Here is a 13239-nt window from a genome sequence, read left to right as displayed (position 1 = left end):
TTGGATAACTGAAGTGAATATTTACACTGAGTGAAGATTCTCGACTCCCTTAGTAAATCAGCCCCATTAGTTTGCTGCTCTATAAATGAGGGAGATTGCTGTTCAAATAAAAGAAAAATGTCTTCAACACAACCGGTAAAGCATCTTAAATATTCTCTATCATGCCAATTAGAATATTTAATAAAATATATTTATATGTGCCTAGTAACAGTAAATGTGTTTAATATGTACAAAATTAAATTCTTAACAGATCTGTTTTTTAATTGATTACTTGAGACTTGCTATGCTAATTCTTAAAACACAGGGGATATTTTATACAGTAAATTAATTCTGCCAGTTTAGTGTTTCTGAATGTTCAAAAAGTGTTTTGCAATTTTGTGCCTTCTCTAGCAATTATCCAAAAATGTGTCCTCCTTAAAGAGAATGGGGAATGAGCACGAGCTCCACAGAACTGGTGTTTTCTTCCTTTTATGTGATGGGATGAAAGGTTTTAAAGCAATCTTACTAGATTTAAAATTAAGCACATTTGCATATGTTGTAATCAGAAGCAGTTCATTAGTCATGCAAATATTAACATATTTCTGAAGTACTTGACTTTCTCTGGATGTAGTATTGATAAAAGTTTACAAAAATAAGACATTTTTGGCAGACTATTGTAGCTATAAAACATTTCATAGAGGATTTCTTACACTTTGCAGACATGAGATGAGAAAGTATCGAGTAGACATATGTTGAGGTCTCCCATCAGAAATCCTTTTGTAAGCAAGTATAACGTCTGTAGCAATGGCACATGTATACATTTATTTACTGTACAACAAATACTGCCTGAAATGCATGAAAAACCTTTTTATGATGTTTTTTCATGTTTTGTATAGCGTTAAAGGGAGCCTTCATATTAGTCCTTTTTGCAAATGAAAGCATATTTTGGACACTTTCAATTATCTCAGCTACCATGTAGCATGGTCACCATGATGTGCCATCACGTATACACATTGTTCAATTTTGCAAATGCTTTTAATCTGCCAGAAATGCAGTTGGTTACCAAATTTTGTTGTGGCACACAGCATGTTATAAGCCTAGTATACACTATCAACCTGCTGGGCTGAGCGGAAAAAAACTGACAGGACAAGTCGGAGCTGCTGTATTAACAATTCGATGTTAGTACAGTGATCTCTCACGCTGAACTATTGTGTCCTGACAGGGGGACGCCCCCCGTCAGAACACTCCGGTCGGCGCTCACAGGCATTGGCAGAGGGCATTGATTGGGAGTCGGTTGGCTGCTGGATTTCCAGCATGCTAGTCCAATGGCCGAATGGCCGACTTCTGTCGGACAGCATTGGCCGAATATTTGCCTTTTTTTTTTTTAACCAGCCAATGTCATCCAGCATTCTGCACTTGTTTACTAGGCTTTAGACTGAGCATTGTCAGCCTTGCCTAATGTCTTTTGCTAAACTAATCATGTGCTCCTAATGTCAGGCCTCAACAATATACAGGCTAATCATTCTGTAGTCCAATATGAAAACTAGGAGAACTCTTTGAGATAACAAAGGAAAGGACCCAGGATAGCTCGGATATTCTGACAAGATTGACATGTATTTAACAGATATAACAAAATGTTTCCAAAGGTGTGTTTAAAAGGCCAAAAAGTAGCAAATAAGCTGAGTTTATTGTTAGAGTTTACATTTTAAAGCCCAATTCCAGCCCAATTTTTTGGTGGATACTGCAGAAAAAATTGAACCTCAACTTTTTTTTGTCAACTTTTGTAAAGGAAACTTGTGTACCAGTCGCATGCCATGCAGTCCAAAGCCACTTTTCAATAAAAGGTTGTAAAGATATCCTCTTCTGCAGTTTCTTGTGGACAGGAGTTGAAGTGAAATTTACCATATAGAATAGCATATACCTAGCAACAAAAAAAGGAACAGGGGTCCCAATGCAAATGTAAACTCAAAAATGCAAAATGTAATACAATGTAGATAACAAGTCCTCAGTTTTAGTGGCTGCATTCTTTTTCTTTATTTTCAGGCTTCTTTCCCTTATTTTCACTTCGTAATCCTACAAATAACAGTTCCTATCTGTTTGTGGCTATGCTCCACTATTTTCCATTGTATCTATGGAGGTAGCCATGCTTGTCACCAAGGCTGGGCTTCAAACATGTCTGTCTTTGTTCATCACAAGTACATGGTGGATTGATTGATTTAGTAGTTTACAAAAGAAAGCAAGGTTACATTTGCTTTCTTGTTAAAAGAACACTACGTTTCTGGTAAGATCTAAAGGCATTTTCTGCACATGATGAAAATGTTCTTAGCCTGAAAAAAATAAATTAATGTAGTCACCACATCTAAGCTGCAATATATAACTTTTTTGTTTTTGTGTTTAACTCTGTTTGACTGCTTGCCGGCCATATACTGTATATATATATATGATGGCAAGGCAGCTCTCCTGTGCAAAATCACCTACCTGTACGTTATTCTGCACTTCCAGGTCTGGGTGCGCCTCGTGACGCCAGGGACCAGCTCCGCTGTGATTGAACATAGCGGGAGCCAATCAATGGGTCCGGTGGACCCGCCGATCATTCCAAAGGGAGACAGAATGGCATTCTACTGATGTAAACCAGGCAGATCGCCATTCTTTGAGGTAGAAATCCTATGTTTTTGCTAAGCAGGAACATGGATCTCTGCCTTTTTACAGTAAAAGCACATCCCCTACAGTTAGTAATCACTCCCTAGGAACACATTTAACCCTTTGATCGCTCCTAATGTTAACCCCTATCCAGCCAGTGTCATTAATACAGTGACAGTGCATATTTTTAGCACTGATCACTGTCACTGGTCCCCAAAAAAGTGTCAGTTAGTGTCCAATTTGTCTGCCTCAATGACGCAGAGCAGTTAGGTGGATGAGCCTGGCAGCAGCATTCATGAATGACTGAAGAGAGCCTATTTAGGGGCAAGCCAATGAGAAGGGAATTGCAGTAGTCAAGGTGAGAGATGACCAGGGAGTGGATTAGAAGGTTTGTGGTGACATTGGTTAGAAAGGGGCGTATCTTGGATATATTGTGGAGGTTGAAGAAGCAAGCAAGGCAGCGATTGGATGTGGGGCCGAAAGGATAGTTCAGAGTCCAGGATCACACCTAGGACCTTGGCATGGGGGGATGGGTTGATAGTTGAGCTGTTGATTTTGACAGAGAAATCAGAGAACCACGTGGGGGAGGAAATATCATGAGCTCGGTTTTGGATAGGTTGAGTTTGAGGAAGTGATGTGACATCCAGGCTGATATGCAGTGGCGGCTGGTGCTCCATTTTTTTGGGGGGATGGCAAACAAACCACCCACCACCCCCTGTTGCTTGCCCATCCACCCATCCACCCACCAAACCCGCACTTACCCCATCTAGGTTGTGGGCAGCTTCAGCGGCTTCCCTCTGTGTCTCCTCCTTGGCGGCTTCGACCTGCATCTCCTACTTGGCAGCCAATATGGTAGCTTCTCCTCTGGGCTATTCAAGATCTTAAGACCCACTTCCTGATTGGCCAGGAGGAGAAGCAGGAAGACAATAGTAATATTAATTCACTATTGTCCCACAACTGGGTGGGCTCAGGGCACAGTGCTTTGCGCCCAAAGCCCACTCTTTTTTTAAGGCAATTAGAGCCTCAGGCTCTAATCATGTGCTAAAAAAAAAACATTGAAATGCATGTGTCCGGTGCCCTGCATATAGATTAGGGGCTAGGCGCATGGATTAGGGGGGCGCCCCTAATGGAGAGGCCACCACTGCTAATATGTTTGTTTGTAAGTTGGTGATGCGTGAGGAGACAGATGGAGTGAGTTGGGGGATAGAGAGGTAGATTTGGGTGTCATTAGTGTAGAGATGATAATCAAAGCAATGGGAGGAAATCAACTGACCCTGGGAGAAGGTGTAGATTGAGAAAAGGAGAGGTCCAAGAACAGAACCCTTAGGGACCCCAACAGAGAAAGGAAGAAGAGAGGAGGATGTAGACTTGTAAGTGACACAGTGGGATAGGTAGGATGAGAATCAGCAAAGAGTTCAATCATGGAGACCAAAGGAGTGGAGTTTTTTGAGGAGGATGGTGTGGTCCATTATATCAAAGGCAGCAGAGAGGTCCAGGAGAAGTAGTAATGAATAGCGTCCGTTGGTTTTAGGCATAAGTAGGTTGTTTGTGAGCTTAAGGAGAGCAGTTTCAGTGGAGTGTTGAGGGCGAAATCCAGACTGAAGGGGATCAAGCAGTTTGTTTGTACTGGTTGTATGTTATATAGATTTGTATGTAAGCGCCACACCTTTACTACCTTTTACGCCTAGAGGCGATTCAGTTCGCATTGTGCGCTATACAAGTATTTCATTCATTCATTTCCCACAAGTGGATTCTTTGCATTTAAAGGGGTGGCTACATTTGTAGTTTTTTTTTTCTGTTATATGCTAGCTTTATTTATGTGCCGAACATTTTTTGCCATTTATTTATAATAAATGCCTAAATAGTAGAAGGAAGAGCATGCCACAGAGTTTATGTAAGGCCACTAAGTCTATATTGATCACAGCAAAAAGTCTATATATAGAAACATGTTAGCTGTCTATTTTATATTTGCATAAAATCAATTGGAATTCATTGCACGCTGTCCATGCAGTATTTGTCTTGGTTTGCTGCTGCAAAGAAGCATCATTAGATAAATAATTAGTAGAAGCCCTTACAGATCTTGAGCAAAAGTGTGTGTCCAAACAAGAGGAGTTTATTCTGTTCAACATTTGGTTGATGGATCACAGTCCATCTTTTTCAAAGCATGTGTGACTTTTAATGTGACCAAGGAAGAGCTACTAGACTTATGGAGACTCTGTCATCCTTCTACTGTACTCACTGCTAATATTCTAAGTACCTATTTGGACCCATCGGCTTCTTCAGAGTTGCCTTTTTAATTTGGAATTAATAACCATTTCTCTTTGTCTGGCACTTCCCTAACACCTGTGCATCCATACCACCCAACCATTCCAATTCCTGCGTCACTGCCTGGCATTTCAACAAAAACCTTATGTCCAGTGGATCTGGGCTGTGTCCCACAGCTGAAAGCCATAACGTTTGACATGGAGGTTAGGATTGAATAGGAGACCGGGTGCCATGAGTTCTAGCAGGTTGAACATCATCATTGCCCTTTGCACCCTTTTTCTGAATTAAATTATTTGTATCATGAAACATGACAGTAAGGGTTAATGTTTAGCACTGCTGTAAATCAATGTAGATAAAGGGTTGCATTGGGAAAACATAAGCAAACGGTTGATCTGTAAATAAGACACTATGCTGCAAGAAAGTTCATAAATCTCCCAAAGCAGTGTTCAGATGTCTAATCTAATTTTCCATTTTGTTTTTTTCTTCTAGACAGTATGACGAGTAAACTAGCGGACAAGAAGGAGCAGATGATACCATGAAGAGTAGGTCACAGGCCCTTTGTTGCCATCTATTTAGTAAGTAAAGATTAACTCATTGGCAGAGTGTTTACGTTCATTAATCTTTTTTATAGATCCTTTCCAACAGAACAGTTTCACAGGTGTAAATTGGATGGAGTGATTTAAAGTGACTGTTTCAAGTTGTTAAAGAAAACCTGTCATGATTAGAACATGGAGTTGCCCTTCATGGCTTCTCCTTTTAAAAACGCTAATTGGGTCACTGACAAGCAGATCTGCTTACTTCAATATCTGGCACAATTATGAAAATTTACTGGAAAGGCTTTTAGGTTTTCATGTTACAGTTTAGTGACTTAAAATGTACTACAGTCAATCGATCAGCATACCAACCAGGAAATTTGCCTTTTCAGAAGGAGGGCATCAATGGCAACCCTCTAAATTCCCTCTAAATTTATTGTGCCATTTATTTATTTATTTTCATTTCATAGACCCGCACCATCTTATTATGTGACTTGTTTTTTGTTTTTCGCTTGGAACTTTTTTAAGATCCCGGTTTTCTCTTATGGAAATTAACTTCCTAAAATCTTATAAGTGGATTTGCTACTGTAATCAGAAAAGGTCATCTGCCCGAACCACTGTTATTTTCCTGACCTCTTAGCCCTTGTACACATGGTCGGAGATTCCAACAACCAAATCCGTCAGAGTAATTCCGACGGATTAATTCCGGAAGAGGTCCGGAAGTGATGTTGCATACACACGGTCGGACTAAGTTGTCGGAAAATCCGATTGTACATAACGTGATGACATTATTTCGTTACGACGGGACTACGTTCAGGCTAGTAGCCAATAGCTTTGGTCTAGGAATTTGATCTGAGCATGCGTGGCACTTTGTCTGTCGGAGTAGGCTACACATGATCGGAGTATGTCCGATTGAAGCATTTTGTCGGAAAATTTTACTGGCAAGTTAGAAAAGTTGGTCCGTCGGCTATTCAGAGGGAAACAGTCCGATGGAGACCACACACAGTCGGAATATCCGACAAAACGGTCCGATAGGACACATTCCATCATAATCTCTGACCGTGTGTGCAAGGGCTTAGGGTCAAAACCATTTTTACATTTCAGTTCTGTTGTAATGAAACCTAAATAATAATATTCTATTAATCTATTAATATTTGAATGTGACTCAGTTATACTATTGTATGTTAAAATATAAATTTCTACTGCTAGAAAAATAATATAAAAATAAAATAAGACCCTGTAAAATATACCTACTGTCATATATAAACTGTTTTTGGGCAATTTTAGCATGCAAAGAAACACAAATGCCCATTCAATAGAAAGCATATCCCTGCATATTTTAGTTCTATTGTGTCTGCAATCATGAATAATGTAAACAAAATCCTTGGAGTTATAAAGGACTGTGATTTTGTCTTGGGTAGCAAGATTTTATTTTGATTTTCCTTTATTTGTTTATATTTTTCTTGTTCTTTCACCAGTATTTGTAGGAGCATTGCTGTACAGCAGAGTCCTCTGCAAATCATCTTAGAAGAGACTAGATTTTGGAAGAAAGGGTCAACAAATAAGTAACAAAACATAAAATGTAAATAGTGTAGAAAAAACCCCGGTATAATTATAGGTAGCTTGGTACCAGTCACTGCATATTGTTGACTGCAACCTAGCATTGTGACCATACTGAACTGATAAAACAGCTCAGATTTCCTGACCTACTAGTCCAGTGGTCTCCAAACATTTCCATATGAGGGCCACATTGTATAGTGTACAAATATTCAGAGGCCGAAAATTAAGGCTTGCACCTTGTACAGTATAGGATGTCATGTCATCTGTGCTCAGTCTTACCACAAAGAGTTAATCCAGCTCTGAGCAGTCCTCTTATGCTGCATACACACAATCGGATTTTCCAACAATGAAACTGTGGAATTTGGTTCGAAGGATGTGGGCTCTAATTTGTCTTGCATATCAATGGTCACACAAATGTTGGCCAACAATTACGAACGTGGGAACGCGGTGACGTACAAGACGGACGACCAGCTGAAAAAAAGCAAGTTCAATAGCCAGTGCAGCTCCTTCTGCTTGATTCCGAGCATGCGTGAAATTTTGTGCATCGGACTTGTGTACACACGATCGGAAATTCCGACAACAAAGTTTTGTTGGCGGAAAATTTGAGAACCTGCTATCAAACATTTATGGCAGAAAGACAGACAGCAAATGTTCGATGGAGCATGCACACGGACTTTTAGCCAATAAGCTCACATCCAATATTTGTTGACGGAAAATCTGATGGTGTGTACGGAGCATTATTGTTTTTCAGTGAGATAAAAACAGACAGACAGAGAAATAGGAGTCTGTTTCTCCCCCTTGCTGTGAGTGACAGGTGATTTACATATCTCACGCACGAGCCTGAGAGAGACATTCTGTGTACTTCAGATCCCCTCCTTCTTTCTTCTCCAGCTCTCCCAGGATTGTCTACTCCACACCTCAGCATGATTGGGCATGCTGAAGTCATGTGGAGACTTTTCTGGGTTTTGACTGGATGTTAATGATCAGAGCAGAAGTTCAGTGTAAGAAATACACAGGAGAAAATGCATGTTGACAAGGGGAGTGTAGAGGTGGGCGGGTAGTCTACTGACATCACGACTCCACCCACCAAGCTCCAGACAACAGACCCACCCACAGAATCTGCAGTTTTCTGGGTCTCATAACAGACAGAGGGGTGACATTCGACAGGTAAGGATACATGCAGGAGGCATGTATATCCTTATAGGTTACCACTATGGCAGTAGTTTAGAAAGGATGAGAGTGGGTTTACATCCACTTTAAGTAAAACAAAAAATTAAAATAAAAAAAAACTTGTACCAGAGCCCCCGCTTACATCAGATTCTCTCTATATTAGAGTCCTTGCTTACAGCCGGGTCCCCCTTACATGAGAGTCCTTATTGAAGCCCTCCTTTACATCAGAGTCCACCTGTACCTCACAATTTTAAAGCGTGGCTAGGAGCCTAAGGACTTGTTTCAGAGGTCACTGACCCTAGCTGCGGGCCAGAAAAAATCTTGCAACGGGCCTCATATCGCCCATGGGCCGTAGGTTAGGGGCCGTGCTAGTCTCATCTCTCAGCACAGATCTCAGAGTTTCTAAAGTCACACAATACTTCAAAGGTAGTGGGGGCAACAAGAAACCAGGTATTGAGTTGTGTGCGCTTCTGATCATACAGTTGCCTAGTATAGCAGCTTCTGAACACACTGCAGAAAATTATTTCAGACTATGTGTGGTTTTTACAATGGCAGGAGAAACTGTTATTTATTCCTGTTATGCAGTAATGGAATATTACTTTTTACCTTTTGGACTTTAGATGTCAACACACACACACACACACACACACACACACACACACACAAACTAGAATAGATAAGCTATTATGGCCAATCGTACAAAAACCTCCAGGAATGTAAAGCCAACCATACCAATCAACTAACCAGTGTTTTCTGAAAATATTTTTGGGAGGGTAAATTCAAAGAGAGAATAAATTATCATCAATGTATTCTATGGCCAACATCATTTGAACTTTAACTGTAGATTAATAGGGATTAGTATATTCACAGTGTACTTAGTGCCTAGGTTACTCCCACATTAGCATATCCGATTTCCTTAGGAAGACAGATCATTAGATTATTCTACAAAGGAAAAGGCTAACATATTTTAGCATATGCTCTCCAAGATAATAGTCTTAATTTATCTTCTATACAACTATAATAGAAGCTCTTTGGAGGTCCTTCTTTCATGTTAATAGCACAGGCCTTATCAATGTCATTATATATTTTTTTATTTCAATACATTTTTATTCATTTTCAAGTTTAAAGTGATTCTAAAGCCTAAACATTTTTTACCTTAATGCATTCCTTGAATCAGCATCCCTCCATCGCCTTTTACTTACCTGAGTCATCATTTGAGCCAGAGCTGTGTACATCTTCAGCTCTTCTTTCCCCTCACTGCCAGGTCTCTCAGGGTTTGCTGGGGCACCGAGATCCATTGGCTTCCAGTGCTGTCAATCAAAGTCAGTGACAAGGGAGCGGGGGGTGGAGCCAAGTCCTGCTGTCTGTGTCAATGGATGTAGCAACAGGGCACGGGAGCAAGCATGCATGATGCCCCCATGGGGGCACTGGGTAGAGAGGAGGGGCCAGGAATACCGACGGGGAGCCTGAGAAGAGGAGGTTCACAGCCATTCTGTGCAATTCCATTGCACAGGGCAGGTAACTATATACTTGTTTGTTTTGTTTTTTGTTTTTTAAATGTTTGCCTTTACAACCACTTCATATTCAACAAGCTGAACAATAAATAGCAAAAGAAAGAAGTCAACATGCTTGCATAAGCCAATGTAACATTGGAAAATGGCATAACAATGCATTATGCAATCAAAACAGGAATGGACCAAGTGGTTGTAAAGGCATTTTTTACCCTAAAATGGTTTTAAAAGCTAGATTTTTTTTTTTTACCTTAATGAATTCCCTGCATTAAGGTAAAAAAAAGTACTACTAGTTCTATCACCCCTTCATCTGCCTTTTTACTTACTGAGTCCTATCTGTATATTGTGCTGTGCTTGTCTGCAGTGGCCCTGGTCTCTCTCTCTCTCTCTCTCTCTCTCTCTCTCTTTTAGAGATTAGAGAAGAGACAGCAGTGGGAGCCGTTGGTTTCCGAAGCTGTCAGTCAAACCCTGTGAGGATGGTAGCGGAGGCCAAGGCTTAACCACACTGTTTGTGTCAATGAATACGCACACAGCCCGGCTTGAGGAGCGGGGCCATTATTGTTTTATGGAACGACACATCTTTTCCTTGTAGTTTTGCAATGAACTGCTACATGTAAGATATGCAATGCTTCAGTATGAATGGTCCAGTTGTCTATATTTTATATTGTCTATATTGTAATAGCACTTACAGTAGTTGCAGTTCATATGCGATCAAGGTTTGTTACTGCATGTCATGTTACTACTAAAAACTAGCCTCCCCCTGAGTATAGTAGCATACAAAAAAACTCTGCACTCCCCCCACTCCCCCCCCCCTCCGGTGTATCACTTTTTTTAAGTGAGACATTTTTGGGTGCCAAAACTTTTGGTGCCAACAAACTATACACAAAAAATTAAAACCAAGCTATCATGCCAGATAAAATACATTGTTAATCATGAACCTTTATCGCCAAATTTACAGTTCATCACTTTTGCTATTGTTTGCTAAGATATGAAGCACTGACGGTGTCTGCCAGTGCTACTATACCTCTTCTCCCTGTTCTATTGATATTAATAGGAACATTTGGATAAGCAAAACCTAGCAATTAATGGGCTGGTTATCTGGTCCTAGTGTCTGAATGCAGTTGAATTGTGCATGCATGTTTGACCTTCCATGTAGGCCCGTGGTTGGCTTTTTAGGTATTGTTCCAGGAAGGCACAAATCCCTTTAGAAGCTATAGTGTTATTTAAAATGTTCCTGTGATTTCAATTACTCTAATATTTACACATGAAACATATGGATGTTATAGGAATAAAACCTGATCAGAATCAACTTTTGAGGTTAAATGATTAACACCCTCTAGGCCTTGCCAAGAAGTAGCAGTAAAGGGCCTTGTAAGACACCAAGAAATACATGCTTTCTTGTCTCTGTTTATGGCCGGAATGCAGGAACTGACTCAGCTAACACACTGTGCTAAGAAGAGTTATCTCTACACACAGCACAGTGGCAGACAGTCTATCAGACAGCTCACAGCAGGCACTAATAATATGCCCTGTCTGCTTGCAGATTTAAATTAAAGATGTTCATATTCATTCTGGCAAAAACACTAACCCCCACCTTTATAGATCAGTGTTTTCTAGTATGTTTTATCTTCATGTAAGACAACCTCTCTCATGAAGCTACATAAATATATAACTCGTTAGATCCACTGGTTATATTAAACATGAATAGTGTATTTTGGCATTAAAATATTCATGTGTACAATCCTACTTGCTTTAAAACAAACACACAGCCAACAAATCCAAGAACACACATTTTTGCAATTAGAAATGGATGTAGTGGCCTCTTAGCCTGATCTCTCAGGGAACAATGTTCCCCTCACTATATTGCCCATAACACAGACTCCCACCAAACAAAATGCATGAACGAGGCTATCGCACATTGCTTCAAATCCTACTATAAAAAACTATATAATTTATCCTCAACAAATTTTGCCTCTCCCCCAAATCCTAGCATCCCTAAAATCCAAGATTCTCTGCAGTCATCATGGATGCTAAGTTAACAGAAGAAGCTATGGAAGCACTGAGAGACTTAGCTTTGATCGAGAAGCTTTTATATTCAGTATCCATTCTTAAATCAGGTAAAATAAAGCAATAAAGTAAAATAAGACACCAAATTTCATGAAGGCCTTCAACTCACTTGCACTTCCTGGACATTGATGGTTCCTTAACTCCAGACTCTCTGGTGGCAATGATAACAACAATCCCCAAACTACCAAAAAGACGTAACCAGTTGCTCTAGTTATAGACCCATATCCTTGCTCAGTGTCAAATTAAATTTATTTTCCAAAACTTTAGCTAACAGACAGCCAAATATCCAGAGAAGCTTGGGATAATACATTGATGACACCATCAATGCCACTCACTGAGCCTGTCAAACATATACTCCCATAATGTTACTCTCCACCAACACCGAAAAGGCAAATGATTGGGTAGCTTGGCTATATCCATGAAACGCTTAAATGCATAAACTTGGGCACCCTGCAACTGGATAGATAATGTTTCTTTACTTATAACTTAAAACAAAAAGTTCAGGTCTACAGTATTTTTTGAGGTAGTTTCCTTATTACTAATAGAATACACCAAGGCTGCCCCCCCTGTTCCCACTAATATTATTACATAGATTAGAACCCTTACTATGTCACAGTAGAGTCCAACCAGACATTGCTAACTATTTTAGGTGATTATTTATTGTTCTACATCACTAACATGCATATATCACTCCCAAATCTATTAAAGGAATTTTACCTTTGTGACTCTTTCACACAACTCAAAAAATAAACAGGAAGTGACACACTCCCTTAAACATTCATTTCCTTTCTGCTTGATCAACAATAGCTTAACTTATCTTGTCACCAAAATGACCAGTGGCCCAAACATATAACAATAAAACTATGCATCCCTGCTGCAAGCCATTAAGAAGGACCTAATGAAATAAGACAAACGTTGCCATATGTGGTTTGGCAGAATAATCATTATCAAGAAAGTAATTCTTCCCAGATTTATTTTTCTCTTTCAAACATTGCCAATCTTTTTACCATCCTGCTTTTTTTCATGAAATTACATCAATCAATTCTCAGCTTATCTGGAACCACAAGTTCCTTGATACTAATGCAAACTTCTTACTCATACTAAAAAAATATAGTGGCTTAGGTCTGTGGAACTGTTGACAAGAGTTAATAATTGGTCCTGTCACACACCAGCCAAGTGGTGGGTCTCAATGGAATATGACACTGACATCACCCCTGGAATCTTTCCCTCCCTCCCATGGATATCATTTATCCAACATCCTTGACAATCACCCATCCATTTGCTGACATTGCAAGGCAAAGCTGGAACTCAACAGCAGCAAAAAATAAAGTCACCCAACTTCTGTCTCCATGAGATTAAATCCCTCTTCATAATCTTTATGATTCCTATGGATGCCATGAGCTTGACACATGGAGATATCTCTAGATCAAGCACTTCATCAACGCAATACCTGTCATTTGTCAAGACCTCTTACCACCTAAAATAAATATCATTCATCAAATTAGCTTCTGGAG

The 13239-nt window shown here is 39.8% G+C and overlaps 1 protein-coding gene across 2 annotated transcripts in view; it reads left to right on the top strand.

Annotated features, from left to right (window-relative positions):
• The window catches only part of TMEM108 (transmembrane protein 108), a 269761-nt gene that overhangs the window by 137407 nt on the left and 119115 nt on the right, over positions 1-13239 (top strand). For both annotated transcript variants that reach the window (XM_077491524.1, XM_077491525.1), the window contains one exon: positions 5374-5459. In XM_077491524.1, coding sequence (XP_077347650.1) covers positions 5420-5459 — 40 coding nt within the window. In that variant the 5' untranslated portion in view covers positions 5374-5419. The remainder of the gene's footprint in view (positions 1-5373; positions 5460-13239) is intronic.

This window comes from Lithobates pipiens, unplaced genomic scaffold (genome assembly GCF_037356315.1).
Source record: "Lithobates pipiens isolate NorthernLeopardFrog02 unplaced genomic scaffold, aLitPip1_a1.2 Scaffold_19, whole genome shotgun sequence".
NCBI lineage: Eukaryota > Metazoa > Chordata > Amphibia > Anura > Ranidae > Lithobates > Lithobates pipiens.
Note: the sequence above shows the minus strand (reverse complement) of the source record. Positions and strands in the feature narration are given on the sequence as shown.